The sequence below is a fragment of the Bos indicus genome, chromosome 10 (genome assembly GCF_029378745.1).
Source record: "Bos indicus isolate NIAB-ARS_2022 breed Sahiwal x Tharparkar chromosome 10, NIAB-ARS_B.indTharparkar_mat_pri_1.0, whole genome shotgun sequence".
NCBI lineage: Eukaryota > Metazoa > Chordata > Mammalia > Artiodactyla > Bovidae > Bos > Bos indicus.
The window spans coordinates 37,046,857-37,063,090 of record NC_091769.1 but is presented as its reverse complement, the minus strand read 5'-3'; the positions used below and the strand labels follow the sequence as shown (position 1 = coordinate 37,063,090).

General features: G+C 36.3%; 1 protein-coding gene across 25 annotated transcripts in view; it reads right to left on the bottom strand.

Moving 5' to 3' along the window:
* Nucleotides 1–16,234, bottom strand: part of MGA (MAX dimerization protein MGA) — a 148,964-nt gene that overhangs the window by 20,083 nt on the left and 112,647 nt on the right. For 6 of the 25 annotated variants that reach the window (XM_070797306.1, XM_070797305.1, XM_070797304.1 and 3 more), the window contains exons 10-16: nt 12,607–12,833; nt 11,039–11,215; nt 10,357–10,429; nt 8,520–9,037; nt 6,006–6,303; nt 4,080–4,706; nt 96–386 (exon numbers count right to left, since the gene is read on the bottom strand). In XM_070797306.1, coding sequence (XP_070653407.1) covers nt 96–386; nt 4,080–4,706; nt 6,006–6,303; nt 8,520–9,037; nt 10,357–10,429; nt 11,039–11,215; nt 12,607–12,833 — 2,211 coding nt within the window. Of the gene's footprint in view, nt 1–95; nt 387–4,079; nt 4,707–6,005; nt 6,304–8,519; nt 9,038–10,356; nt 10,430–11,038; nt 11,216–12,606; nt 12,834–16,234 lie in introns of those variants that run through there. The other 19 variants (XM_070797309.1, XM_019968576.2, XM_070797314.1 and 16 more) reach the window with 16 other exon arrangements.

The following is a 16,234-nucleotide window of genomic DNA, read 5'->3' as shown; positions in this document are numbered from 1 at the left end:
GAGACTGATAAGACCAATGCTGGTATATAAATATACCATATGACCAAATGATTCAAGAAAAGAGAAACTTATCAAAAATATCTGTAACTTTATACCTGGGTTCCGAAACATGACAGGTTGTAAGTTGGGCTGGTTATTAGATCCTCGAAGCTGATGCAAAGGGAGAAGCTGGACAATCTGCCCATTAGGGTGCCTGAATAGGTTCATTCCACTTGGACTCCTAACAGGCTGCAAGACCATCCGATGTCCCTGAAGTTGTGTGTTTGGGACAGGTCTAAGAGTAGGAGAACCCTGCTGCACTGGAATCAACAACAATCGAGGTCCAGCACGTTTCACTGTGTTAGGAGAGACCTGTGGAGGAGCCACTGGAATCTGAGGGGCATTTTCTGAAAAATAGGAAATGGAAACATAGTATCAGAATTTCCCTTTAATACTTGGGAAAAAATAATTATGACAAAGAATCTAACCATGCTACAAATAAGTACAAGCTTAAATTACAGAGTTGGCAAAATTCTGTTATGTCCATGATATAGGACACAGGAGTTATGGCTGAGAATAATTTACTTTAAACTTAAGTATTAACCACAGCTTACAGGGCCTTACATTTAGATTGGTAAAAAAAGAAAGTCTCAACTGTCAAGAGGTACATTTAAAGAGATAATACTTCTGCCTAAAGAAAGAACACAGGCACAACTCTAAACCTGGATTCTCATTAAAGTTCAAGTAAATTTTCTGTTCAACTTAAAAATTCAGGCTGTTAATACTTAACAGGCTTATGACTTAGTTTAACAGGTCTTACTCAAGGAAGACAAAGTCAAAGACTAAAAATCACAAGGTACAAAAAAACTTCTTGGCCTTTAAAGTTCACTGATGAATAAGCAAAGCATACAGATTTGTGAAAATTATTTTTCAAAAGGAAAAAAAAACACATATCCCCCAAAAATGGAATGAAATTAAGAGACATCAAAGAAGTAGGGAAATAAAGCCTGGTTAGGAAGAGGCAAACATAGTTTTGAAACAGAAAAGGTAGAAATTTAATGCAGAAGATGTGAATTAAAAGAGATCTCAAAACATTAATAGTACTGAAAGATGCACTTCAATGTCTGGAAGAAAACACCAAGGATATGGGAAAAAACAGTATGAGTTTTTGGTCATAGGAATAAAGAAGTAGGAATAATGATAATAGTAAGCATAAATGAAAGTGATCTAATATTACCATTCAAATTACTGAATTTCTTTAACATTATTATTTTCAATTATTCTTTTTTTGACATTTTTAAATAAAAATTTTCATCAGTTTGTCACTAAACAGAAAAATTAACAAGCCAAACAAAACAAAGATTTTAATATGCACTCTGCCCAAAAAAAGTATCAAATTTCTAAAAGAAAGTGATGCTCCTTAACATTTACATGACAAATTACTATAGAAGATCCATGATTACTTTTGAAAAGGAAATAACAACACAAGACCAAACTGATTAAAAAAAAATAGTGTGCAACTTTTTAAACAAACAAAAAAATCATCTATCTTATGTGAGAAACATGTTAAAGTAAAACATTCTTAATTTCCTGAAAATTTCTATTCAAATTGAGTTTTACAGAATGATTCAAAACCAAATTACTCCCAAAGCAGCCTTTAATATACACACTAAATAAGTGATTATTTATTGCACTGGGTGAGAGCTCAGGGAAGAAGAGAAAGACAAAAGGATGAAAAGTCAAATGAAAAAGTCAGAGGTCTAAATCCCCGAGTTGGGATCCACTTTATGAAACTATAACAAAATCACATACTTCCTTAGAAGTTGGCAGTGATGTGAGTCAGCTCCTTTTATAGAAGAGCAGATAAGAAAATATACAACTAGTATTTCCTCAAGTAGTATTACATAAGATACTTTAAGGTGGTATGTCATATAGAATAACACCATATTATACTGTCAGAATTTTAATCTTTTGATTAAATACAGAAGAAATTATGTCTCTGATATTATGTCTTTAATATTAAAATTAAAAAAAAAAGACTATGCCAGCATTTTCTAACTTCCTTCATTAACAGAGAACAAGTCACATGTTAAAAATACACAGGAGCTGGCTAGTATTTGATACTTTTTATTATTATTGGTTCAGTTTATTTATTTAAGAGACTATCCTCCATTCTGGCAAGTAATGCTGGTTTCCAATTACAGTAATACTGCTCCTTTTAAAAGTATACTTAAGTGAACAACTGACTTGATTTAAATAACAATAATAAATCAATTATATGAGAGTACAAATGGGAATCAGAGCAAAATACCTGAACGTATGTTCTGAGTGACTGAAATCTGAGAGAAAATGAACTACAAAAGGTAAACAACTTCACAGTTTCATGACATAATTAAAAATATAAAAAAGGTCAGAATACATGATTTAGAAGACGTGACCAGTTAAAATATGACAAGATGTGAACTGTGAGTTTCAAAAGGAAATCAAAAAGGCTTCATCAAACACAATCTTACTTTTGAAATAATATTATTAGCCATTTTTGGTACGTGTGTTGACAGGAAGTAGCAAAAGACAACAAAATTGACACTGTCATCCACTTTTCCTTTCAACAGCACTTCAATTTATAAATCCCTTCTTTCCTAAAATATCTACAGGGATTTAAACCATGCCCCTGAAGACAAAAATATTTAGTAGGAAAACTATCAATAACCAAGACAGAACTGTTGTCAGTTATTTTATTCCCCCTTATATCCTGTAGGGGCTTCCCTGGTGGCTCAGATGGTAAAGAATCTACCTGCAATGCAGGAGACCCGGCTTCAATTCCTGGGTCAGGAAGATCCTCTGGACAAGAGAATGGCAACCCACTCTAGTACCCTTGCCTGGAGAAGTCCATGAACAGAGGAGCTTCATCAGCTATAGTCCGTAGGGTCACAAAGAGTTGGCCACAACTAAGCAACTAACACACACACTATATTCTGTATCTCTCACACTCCTTTCCATACTAATTCTTCTTTGAGTCTACTAAGTTACTTTAGCTGGTTGAATTAGGATATAAAAGTGACCAAAGTGTGAACTATTTCTATTTCAAATTCACTTAAACTAAGTCAACAAGAGAAAAAAATTAACTTTAACTAAAAAGTTGACATATAAAATATCCGAGTCCTAAACAAAGAAATATGCTTCCCTACTTCTATTTCAATCAGTTTATGTATAATAATTAAGAGAATGTATAGTATATAGGAGTTGGGCTGATTCACAAATGATTTTTACTAGGCAAGAGGACCTTAAAAAAAAAAAAAAAAAAAGGACCTAGAATTTTAATCTTAAGCAAGAGAAAAGACCTTCAGCTTGGCTGCAACATAAGCAGAAGCCCTCTGATCTGTCCTTTTTAAATATAAAGCAGCAGCTCTCCCACTCCCAAAACTGGGCACACCTACATTTGGTTCCCTCAGAGACATGAGCCCTTAGCTCTCAACACACAAGAGCTGCTGCACTTCCTCCTGCACCCACTTTAATGGCTGCTCTACTGGCTCAGAGTTCCACTCCCAAATGTAGCATTTCCATTCTAATGCTTTTGAATATTTTTAATTTCCTGAGAAAATCTCTAGCTCCACTAAACCATCTGTTAAGGCTGTTTATCTTGAAGGTTAATAGTTTTTATTAGCATTCTGGGGCTTCCCTGGTAGCTCAGACTGTAAAAAATCTGCCTGCAATGCAGGAGACCTGGGTTCAATACCTGGGTTGGGAACATCCCCTGGAGGAGGAAACAGCTACTCACTCCAGTATTCTTGCCTAGAGAATTCCATGGACAGAGGAACCTGGCAGGCTAGAGTCCATGGGATTGCAAAGAGTCAGACATGACTGAGCGACTTTCACTCACTCACTGGTTACAAAACTGCACAAATGTTCACTGACTGTACTAACCCTGTATTTACCATGAAGTCCATTATTTTTTGTGTTCAGTTTTGCAGAATGTAAAGTTTGTTTTTTTTTTTCCCTGTTATAGCAGAAACACTTGATATTTACCTGTAATTCTATCAGAACCACAAAGTTATATAACCAGCTATAAAATAAACCAGCTTGTAACATCTAGGCCTTACCTGGTCTCTGGCTCACTGGTGGACTCCCATCAATTCCCGAGAGTATAATGGGAACAGAGCTCAGAGATGAAGTTGGTGTGGTCACCATGGAAGAAGATGCAGCTGTGGTCACCACGACTATGGAGGTGGAGGCAGTGGAAGCAACAGGAAGAGTTATGGTTGGAGGAGATGCTACCAAAGACTTAGGAAAAGCAACTGAAGCCACAGGGGTAGTTATCCCAGTCGTTTTGATAAGGTTCAAAGTGGCTGTAGACTGGGTAGGTGTTACAAGGGTGCTGGTATTAGTTTCAGAGACCTCAACAACCCCTGCAGTGGTGGCACCAGAAGAATAAGTAGTTTCTTTAGTTCCCACGTCAGATAGAGCAGTCGTAGGTGTCACAGCAGGAACATTTTCTAAAAACACTTGAGGGGTGGTAGTAGTGACAGCAGCAGTCACAGAGCTGCACACCTGAACTGGCTCAGAAGAAACCACAGGTGTGACGACCATTACTGGAGAAGGTCTGATACTGAACTTCTGTGGCCCTGTTAGGGGTTGGGGTGTGCTAACTCCAGGGATCTTCTGCTGCAGGGCTCCAACTTTACTCATCACAAACTGTGTGAACACACCACCAGGAGAGGGTCGAGCCGCTGCAAATAAAAATTTGCAGGTCAAAAATCTTCAGTTCTCATATTTCATCCTTGTAGTGATTGTGTTTATCAACATTTATTGTGCACCACTGGGTCAATTTCTTACAGGTATGTACCTATAATTTCCACTCACAGAAGTCAAACATACCTGTCCACCCAAACCTAACTTTCAAAGTTCTAACAACTAAAGGGAATAAAATTGGATGTTCCTTCTGAAATTCCTTTGGTTATGCAATACAGTCTAACTGCCAGAACACTAAAAAGACTGTATAGCACAGCAGCACACAACTTCAGCATCTAAAACAGAGGAAGAAAGTAAGGAAATTGTATTCCTAATTCTAATTTTAAAATCTGTTTGCACCACTTCCTTCTGTCACAGCACCTCTACCTCTTTATTGCTGTTCTTTTACAAAACAGTAAAGTTTTGCATTTTAGAAATATGCAAAAAGACATTTCAGAAGAGGCCAGGATAAGACGATCCTTTTTTTTTTTTTTTTTTAAGATCACCAGTTAAAGCTACCTTTTTAACAAGAGGTAGAAAGAGTTCTTTTTAAGGCAATGCCTATACTCCATCTTCACACAACTCCAGCATTTAGCCAGAGATTTCAATTTCCTATTAAGAGGAATAAAAACACAGCAAACGACATTTTTATTTAACATTTCTAAACAGATGTGAAAAAAACAAAAAGAGGAATCCAATAAAATCAACTGTATATACTGTCAATTCTAAAACACAAATGATTTAAGGAGGCAATTTATTACAGACTCTAACACTAAGATGTTAAATAAATTAGGTTTTTACTCACAGAATAGGGATAAATATAATAAATCAATGTTCCCAGAATTACGTTTTACAAGAGCCTTCTACTCTAAGTCTATACTAACATAATGCATTTTGATTTTGCTAGCTCCTTGGTTTCATAAATTCAGGGAACATACATACGATTGGTTACCAAAAACACCAGTCCTCATAGGAGAAATAGTAAATTAGGGAAAGTACTCAGGAATATGTATTCCCTTCTGCAAAACAAAATTAAAAAGCTAAGTCTTTTCTATGTTAACAAAACCAGTCTAAACGTCTGGGAAATAACTATAAAACTAACTATAACTCAATTTATTTAGTACTGTAGGTCATCAGAAGAGTTACTAAAAAAATATTTAAATTCAGGCAAGATAAACATCAAGAAAAAAAAGTACCAACTTCTATATTTCTCTAAGTTTTACAACCTCCATATCTGTATCCACTGGCCCAGCACCAAGTCACAACCCTTCCCAAAACATATAAACAGTCCAACTTACCAATTGGTCTTTTCGCCGGGACAAACGCCTTCAGATTCTTCCCAGGGCGATTTGTTGTAGTGCCAGAAGATGATGCCGTTTTGGAATTGGATGTTGAAGGCAACAGGGTGCGTGGTTTCCTGGATGCAGCCACCTTGGCATTGGATGCTACCTTGGAGATGACAGTACTGAGGGTTGAGAGGTCCAGGACTGAGGGTCGCAACCTGCCTGTGATATAAGCAGCTAGCCTATTGGCTGGATGCAATGCCCCCATCTGTCCCAATAGCAACTTAGCCTGCGGGTAACTCTTACCATTAACCTGAAACAAGTGGCAAAGAGAAATTCTGTAAAGATAAAATTCTCTTGCTAACTCATCTCCCTTGACAAGGGTTTCATTTTTACAAGGTTTTAAAAGTCTAATTTTTCAGATTTAAAGGGAAAAAGAAATGGACTTTTCCCATTTGGTATAATCTGAGTATTTAGGAGATGAAAAAAAAATGCTGCCATCTGATATTCTCAACTAATCTCATCTCCTTCATTTTGGAAGTTTAAAAACAGAAACTCATCATACCTGCATTCTAGATTTGTGGAAGATACAGTCAAATCTAAGGAATCATCCAATTGTTTTACTTGTCAATAAGCAATTATGGTTGAGCTATTAATAATCATCAGCATAAAAATGAGTAACTGTGTTCCACAGAATCTCTCTGATGAGACCAGAGGCATAATGAAGCTTTCTCACAAGGGTCCTTAATATTTGAAAAATACATGGAAGTCTGCTTTAACTTATGAGAAAGTCACTGTTACAAATACCTAAGCCACAAAGTCACCTTAGTTTTCAGTTTTCAAAAAATTCAGTTTTGAAGACAACTATCTTCATCTTTTGCACAAAACTTGGACTCAAAATAAATGCTAGTTGAAATTCATTGTAATTTTTTTTAAGTTGCCACTAAATTGTCAGAAGAAAGTGAATCAATGAATGAGGTAAAGATTCTTCTCTATTGCCTGAGTTGACAGACTGCCCATCTTACACAGGAGAATCATTTTAAAAAGAAAGAAAACAAAACTTCCCAAGTTTCTTATTTAAGTTCTCTATGTCTTATTGCTAAATGACTACAGAAGAAATCTTTTTCCGTCTCTCTTTTCCATCATTTAAAGGGGTGAGGAAGTGGAGTAAGGCAGAGAAAATCCTACTCTCTAAATTAATAGAGAACTGGTCAGGAGAAGAGCTACACCAAGCTACTCCCTCTTCTAAGACACAAAAATTATTCCGTTACTTAGATAAAACTGTTATTTCCAGACAGATCAGGTATATATTTGCCCCGAGTTTGATCCAAAGAATATGATCTTTCCATCCTAGAGTAAACTTTCCTGCACAGTTTTCCAGGCTCTGTGGAGTCTGGATCAGATACTCCTGTCTTTTCCTTTGGGACTTGCTCTGAAGACTACTCGGCAGCTTTCCCAAAGCATACCTTACAGTGGCCTGACTGCTATGCAGGTTCATATTTTATGGGGGCATTCTGAGTCCTAGACAGGAGAACACAAAATTTCTATGACTATTTGAAGGGGGCCTAGTTTCACTAAAATATCAGGTAAGTTGCTATTCTCAAAGCATCAATCAGTAAATTAAACAAGGAGAAAACACTCTCATCATTAAGAGTTTAAGAAATATCAACAGAAGCAGTTACATGGTAACTGCAATAGAAAGTTTTTAATTAAGTAGATCAGTTATAATGGTGGCACAGTCCTTAACCCAGAGAAGCAGCTGAGCTAGTGAAGTCAAGTAACCTTAGCAGTAATGTCACACAGGACCCCACATTTGGTACTCTGATATAAAAGTGCATTTAATGTCACTGAACAAAAGGAGAAACTCTTTTGGACCTATGACTACATTTTACCTCAGAACTTTCCTTCAAAAAGATTTTCTACATGCCAGTGTAATTTTACTAATATATCTGTCTGAAGTACTACGTAGCAAGGATATAGATATTTGCCCTATAACAATGATTAGACTGGCAAGAACTCTATGAATCAAATAAAGATAAAATATGTAAACTGTGGCTCAATTTTTTCAAAATTTATGTATTTGAATAACATCTTCCTAAATTTAAATTTTCTCCCAAGTTTTCAAACATATATTGCTTATCTTAAAAATTAACTTCACTTCATTTTATTTTAAAAGTTATCTGCTAATAATAATCCCAAGAACTAGACTGAATCCCTTACTATTCTTGCTTGACTGTCAAAATATCACTATAGCCTAGGTAAAACAGCTTAAAGGCAACTTTCTAGAAAGACTAAAAAGAAAACTATAAGCTCATACAGGGCTCTACCTTTCTGTTTGTAAAATGTGCCAAAAATTCACCCTGGGTATACATCTAACCTAGGCCTATTACAAAAAGAGATGACGATTTTGTCACCCAGTTCCCAAGGAATGCAAAGATAAATAATGTAAAGCCCACAAAGGGCTGTGAAAAATCAAGGTGGTACCTAAGTATAAAAAGGTGCTACATCCAGATTAAAGATAATTCTCACCTGGATAAGCCCAGATGTGCTTGAACTGGGTTTACGTTTATAGGCCACAAGCTTCCCTGCAGGAGAAAGCCCTGCATAAAAGGGCAGACCTTTGCCTCCATGTAATCTCTCCCTCACTGAATCCAGGGCATCTGTCTGCACGGGAGAGACATCATCCATTTTCCCAGGGGATAATGGACCGTCAGGAGTCTCTGATCCAGATTTCTCAGCCATATCATCTTGATCTTGACATGATGGCATAGAGATTTTCACACGAGAAGAATAAACAGGAGGATTCTTTTCACCCCGGCTCTTTCGCTGAGAAGCCAACTCAATGATGAAGCTGCCCACCTTAAGTGACTGTGGCATGTTGCTATTGATGTGCTGGGATAAGATGCTCAAAATCTTGTTCCGATCCTCCTCCCAGTTGCAGTCTGAGATGATCTCGATCAGTTTGGTGGGACCACCAGGTGACCTCTGATGCACATAGGAGGTAGAAGCTGATTCCCCTTCATTGCAGGAAGACTTCCAGCTCTTTTCTGGTAAGGAATTGAAAGATATTTCTGCATTATAGCATTTTGTTCTGAACTTTGAAAGATATTCATTTTTCCTGAGTTCTCAGAAAAGTGCCAGGAGCATAGATATTCAACAGTTGCCCAGTATCCCATTCCCATGGACTTTCAGTGGTAAACTGACACTCACAATTTGGGAGTTTTCCATGAAAAAAAGAAAGATTCCAGAAAATCAGACTATAATAGTCTTCACTATTCTACTCATTGGGCCCTCTTAATAAAAGTGAATCCCTCTTGAGATTGCTCTAAAAAGCCATTAACTATTACATAAGAAGGTACTATCTTGCAAACAAAGTATATAACCAGGGTTAGGCTTATATAGTATAGTGTACTTGCTATCCATATAAGCAAAGCAAAGACACTTGCAAGATGCTTTGTAATATGTGAGAGGTAGAGTCAACCCTAAAGAACAGCAAGAAAGATGATGTTTTTGTTGGGGAAAAAAACCCTTGCACTCTACCTCTAGTTTCCACTGCATATATTTCAGAACTACTTCTGTGCCTCTGGATATGATTGTTCCACTTCTACATTTGATGCAAGACCATGCACACCTCAAGTATGTTTACATTCATGGCAACACATTAACTAAATATACATTTCACTAGCTAGATTTCTATAGCAGGATCTCCCAACCAATGTACTACAGTTATCAATACATCAGGACAGCGATCCCCTCAGCCTTCAGGGTGATCATGCTAACAGGCACCCTCTCCACTTGCCTCAATGTGCTAGCAACATTATCACTTTTGTATGTGTATCATGCCATAAAAAAAGTTTAGGAGACACTGCTGCTTAAATGTGTGATGTCTTAAGAAGCAAAATCAAAAACAAACAAGTTAATTCCCTAGACACTACCTTCATCATACTAATACTAATTCTAGCAGTAACATTTACTAGATAAATCAGTGATACTCCTTCCTTTCTCCCTCTGTATTCTCCAACTGCAGCAACTATTGAAAATCTCAGGTAAAATTTCTGTAACTAATGATGTCAATATTGCTGAGGTTTGTAAAGGAGTTTAAAAAAAATCACCGACCTCATCCTGTTTCTTACAACACACCATACCACGAATACCAACAAATTGTACTTCTTAGAACAGGAGTGTTAAACACAGCAAAAAACTGGGAAAAAAACTTACCTGTAGTCTCTATTTTTACCAAAACTAGAAACAAGGTAGGTAGACATGCTCTGGATTGGTAGCTTTGGTTCCCCTTCATTATTAGTACAGTCCATACCTATATATTAATAATCACGATCAAATGGTAAGTCATAGTTTTCATTCTGACCTTGTGATTTATCAGAATCATCCTCCAGGTCACAAGTGAGTGGTTTCAAAGGCTGCTGTTCAGAAGCTGGCTCCTGACAAAGAGAACAACACAAATACTTCAATTCAATACATATTTAGTATCAAGAGAGTAGGACATATGAATTAAATCTCTCAAGGAAGCCTAAAATAATAGAAAAATTAAAGTACTCAAAGAACATCTTGACATCCACAGGCACAGTTGCATTACCATCACACTATACAACCATAAAAACAAGTAGTCTTGCTGTTTAACGTCTGTGATAGTGACTGAGTTACCAAGAAAACAATTAACATTGCATTTTATAGTGTAATTCTAATAAAGAAGGAAAAATATTTGATGTTTAATGAAACAAGTTTCAACTATTTAGAAAATTCACCAATGCAGAAAGATTCAAATCCTAATAAACCACATTATTAAAACCAAAAATGTTTAAATTTTCAAAATTACTCCTACTTCAGAAAGAGTAATACTTTTAAAATGACCTTAAGGGAATATGTTCTAGAATAGGTATGCAGAGAAACATAAATTGATATGCACATTATGTAAACCTTCTCTGCCCCTAAAGAATTATTTCATATTATACCAACAGTAATGCAAATTCTAATACTAGCAGCAAGGAACTGGAAGTTAAAAAGAGAAATCTATGCAATAAGGAATTCACCTTTACACTACAGTTCTCAGGACTAGAATGACATGAGCCCTGCTGCTGAAATGATGGGGATGGTGATGGTGATGGTTGTCTCTCTTCCTCTTTTTTTCGTTCATACACTCGAACTCGGGCACAAGTCATCATACTTTCAAAGTACAAGTAGACTGGATCCTTGTCTTCTTCCCGGATCTGTAAGTTTCATACAACAAAACATTCCAAATATTGGGGGGCAAGGTCTCCAGGATTCCAAAAGGAAAAGGATGTAATCTTTGTTTCTATTACAACACTTAAAAATTTTTAATGCAAACTTTAAATAGTACAATTACAGTTTGTATGTGCTGACTCTTGGGGCAGTCAGAAAGGATCTGTTTCTCTTTTAAGAAAATTCAGCACACCAGAGCAGTGGTTCTCAAATTATCTGCAGTGAAGGATAAATTTCTTAATTACCTGTCACACACAGACTGATATTTTTGAAAAGACAGTAAAATAAATTACTAGAAAAACAAAGATCAAGTTTTTCAGTATTAGATTTAATAGATAAAAATTTCTCTACCAACTTGTGGCAAAAGTTTCTAAATATCTCCTTTTTGATAATAACACAGTGTTATTGTGGCACTTAAAATTATCATAAATATATATCTACACGTTTACCTGTTTTTATACTTATTTCATCACAGACTAGTAACAAACAGTTATATATTAGCACTGTATAGAGACCACACTAAATAGCACTGTACTGAACAATCTTTCTTCAATTTAATTAAACAGAAAGACTGAAATAGATTTACTAATAATCAGAACTGCTTAAGCTATTAACACAAGAGAAGCATTAGATCTTCTACCTATTGTCTTCACCTGGTCATGCAACTATTCTTTTAAACCTTAAACTTTATTGTATATAAAGACAATATGCTTTAAAAAGATCACAATGACTCTTTAAAGTTTCTTCCTAATGCTTTTCTAATAGTGCATACTACATCTCAATCACTCAATATTCTATACTACAGGAGTAAGAGAACCTTTAGAAGACTTTTGCCAAGTCATTTTTTTAAAAGCCAATTTGATATGATCCTCCTAAAGAGAGATTTAGCTATCTTTAAGAATTATAATAATCCTGCACAGGTCCAAGTACAGCTTTTCTTCAATAGTAAATCCTACAGTATACTATATGATCCTCAGTTGGTTGAGTCCACACATGCAGAACCACAGGCACAAAAAACTAACTGTAGCATTACACGCGGACTTTCGACTGCACAAAGGGTCTACACTCCAAACCCTCCCTGTTGTTCAAGGGTCAATTGTACTACTATTCACTCTACTTTTATGACATTTTTAAAATTAGTTTATTTTTTATTGAAGGATATTGCTTTACAGAATTTTGCTGTTTTCTGTCAACTTTTATGACACTTTTTAAATGCCATCAATTAAACTGACTAAATCAGAAAGGGAGATGGCTTGCAGACATACTACCTGAAAGCACCATGATTCACAAAATATAAACCAAAAATCTGGTTGAAACCCATTACCTTTACAAATGATTTTTATAACTTTCAATAAAAGATGTATAACGCCAAGCTTACCACAGGATTGGGTTTGGGAGTATATGCCCTTGCAGGTTTAATTCCAGTGAGTAGTTTGCCCTTCACAGTAGTAGATAAAACTTCTGGCTGAGGCAACAACAATGGTTTCATAGGCTCAATGACAGAAGGCGTTGGGATATACACTGGTTCTGGATCTACTTCACCTTCTACTTTTACCCACAGTGGGTAATGTCGGACAGGCTGTTCAGGTTCTGTTTCACAGATAGCTTAACAAAAGGAAGGGTAAGGCAAAAGTTAACTGAGGCACTGTCAAAATATTCTCCCTCATAAAAAGCATTAAATCATTAAAATAATCAAACAGATAGATACCCCCTAAGAAACCTTTAGTTGGCCCTCATGAACCTTAATTAATTTATCTATTAACCAAGTATTTGTTGAATAGCTATTATAAATCAGACACTGTTTTAGATCCAAGAGTGAAAACAGCTATGACTAAAACAAAGTTCTTGCCTTCAGAGAGTTGATAATCCACAGGAGAAAACAATCTAATAAACATATAGTATCAAGTAATAAGAACAACACAGAAAAATATAGATGGATAAATAAAGGATAAAGAGTTAACAGGAGATGCTATTATAATTAACATGATCAGAAGAGGCTTTCTCTATTATCCTGGAAAGATAATCATTCTATGTTACACTTTTTAATTTTACAAATAACAACAAGTACTTTTTGAACCTCACTATCTGCAGATTCTAAGCACTTACTATGTTTTAATTCATGTAACTATAACAGTAGTCCTTGAGATATTATTATTTCCATTTGGTTCCAAATAGGAAAAGGAGTATGTCGCGGCTGTATATTGTCACCCTGCTTATTTAACTTATATGTAGAGTACATCATGAGAAACGTTGGGCTGGAAGAAGCACAAGCTGGAATCAAGACTGCCAGGAAAAATATCAATAACCTCAGATATGCAGATAACACCACCCTTATGGGAGAAAGTGAAGAAGAACTAAAGAGCCTCTTGATGAAAGTCAAAGAGGAGAGTGAAAAGGCTGGCTTAAAACTCAACATTCAGAAAACGAAGATCATGGCATCTGGTCCCATCACTTCATGGCAAATAGATGGGGAAATAGTGCAAACAGTGGCGGACTTTATTTTCTTCAGCTCCAAAATCACTGCAGATGGTGACTGCAGCCATGGAATTAAAAGACTCTTAAAATAAAATAAAATAAAAGACTCTTGCTCCTTGGAAGAAAAGTTACAACAAACCTAGGCAGCATATCAAAAAGCAGAGACATTACTTTGCCAACAAAGGTCCGTCTAGTCAAAGCTATGGTTTTTCCAGTAGGCATGTACGGATATGAGAGTTGTACTGTGAAGAAAGCTGAGCCCTGAAGAATTGATGCTTTTGGACTGTGGTGTTGGAGAAGACTCTTGAGAGTCCCTTGGACTGCAAGGAGATCCAACCAGTCCATCCTAAAAGAAATCAGTTCTGAATATTCATTGGAAGGACTGATGTTGAAGCTGAAACTCCAATCCTATGGCCACCTGATGGGAAGAACTGACTCATTTGTAAAGACCCTGATGCTGAGAAAGATTGAAGGCAGGAGAAGGGGACGACAGAGGATGAGATGGTTGGATGGCATCACCGACTCAATGGATCTGAGTTTGAGTAAACTCTGGGAGTTGGTGATGGACAGGGAGGCCTGACCAGCTGCAGTCCATGGGGTTGCAAAGAGTCCTACACAACTAAGCAACTGAACTGATACTTTGTAAAAGCTGAGGTTCAGAGAAGTCCAATAATAAGAGGCAGAACCTGGATCAAACCCAATCAATCTGGTTCCACAGCTGTTACTGTTGCCTTCTGACGACAACTTCTATTCAGAAGTCAGCCTGAACTCAGCATAGAAGCAAGAATACATCAACAGGAACGCAAAGAAACCTGACTAAGACGAAATCATACCATCTACAAGTTCTACACAAAGGAAAACACGCACTGATTCTTAACCAAATTAAATGGAGGATTTGGTTAACAGGCTGCTGGCTTCTTTTTCAAAAGCAAATTGTCCATTCCCATCAATAAGACAAGAGAAGCAAACACTGTGTTTTGCATTTCAATGATCAGTGCTCAGAGAGGATAGCTCTAAACCAAAGACCCACAATCTTTGCCTAAAATCACATAAAAGGACCAACTGACACTTAATCTTGCATAACAAAGCAGTATCCAAACTGCTACCTGATCTCATAAGAAGTCCATTTGCTCTGAACACTAAGACCCAATTACTGATGAATAATTTTGTCTATAAGTCTCCTAAGTCTAACATCATTCAGGGTATAACTATAAAATACTGAATAAAGGCTTAAAGATTAAAAAAACACAAAGGGGGAAAATACCTGAGCTAGAATGTGACTGAGTTAATTCATTAGCTACTTAGCAGCCTCTGTTATCCAACTTTTATAACTTAGCTTACTTATCACATAATTCACAAAGGCTGTTAAAACCCCAGTATTCAGTCAGGTATTCAAATATTTGAACATTCATATGTATCAGACTTTGTAGACACAGTAATGAACAAAACTGATCAAAAAATCTTGCTTTCATGTAGGTTATATTTAAGTTGTAGAGGGAAGAGGGTAAGACAGTCAATAAACAGGGAAAATAATGAAAATATGTTGGATTTTCAAGTGCTTATGAGAAAAAACCAAGCCCAGAGAAGTATTGATAAACTGTTTAGTGAGTATGTGTGAGTATATATCTTAAGGGGGATGGTTGCAATTTTTAAAAGGGTAACCAGGGTGCCCTTACAAAAAGGTGGTGTATACAGAGCCTCTATCACTTATTTGGTTAAAGCTTTGTTGTCTAGTTCTATGAATTATTTCACACATTTTAATTTTACTACAAAAATAAAAGGCTTCAGGTCAAGCAATATTGTCTTGCCTCTTTCAATCATCTTTTAAGGACTTTCTAAGCCTCCATAAACTAAGGATTTACTAAGAACCCTTTTCATCGTTTTTTTCTTTTGAAAATAATAGCTCATAACTTCACAATACTTCCAAAGAAAACCTCTTAAAATGTCTAAACATATTAATTCCTCACAGAGAATCAAAAACAACTCTAAATTTTGTGGATAAAACAGAAATTGTGGCTCCAGTAAATAGGAGAGTTCACAAAATCTATTGAATTGAGTTCTGCTGAGGACAGTGTTAAGATTGGAATGACAGTAACTAGGGTAAGCATTAAAAATTAAGACTACCATTGGCAGAGACTACACCTGAAGCCATGAAAATGGACAGACTCCACACAAGACCTAGAACAACAGTCCACTTCCTCACACTTCCTTAACCCCGCTTGACTCCTTTACACAGTCTGGAATCCAAGACTGAACGCTTCTCTTTCCCCCTCACAATACACTTGAGATACTCCTACCTTTCATCCGAAACCCAGATAAAGGAAACTAGCAAAGGCACATTGAGGGGAGAGCCAGAGTAGCATATATTCACAGAAGCCAAGAACAGAAACCTGTTTCAAGAAAAAAGTAATATCCCCTTCTTTCTATTCAAATGCTTTCTAATACACACCATCTTCCCAAGGTTCCGTAGCATTATCATTTTGCCTTCTGAGTTCTCAAAAAGCCTTTTGTTCATGATACTTAAAACATGG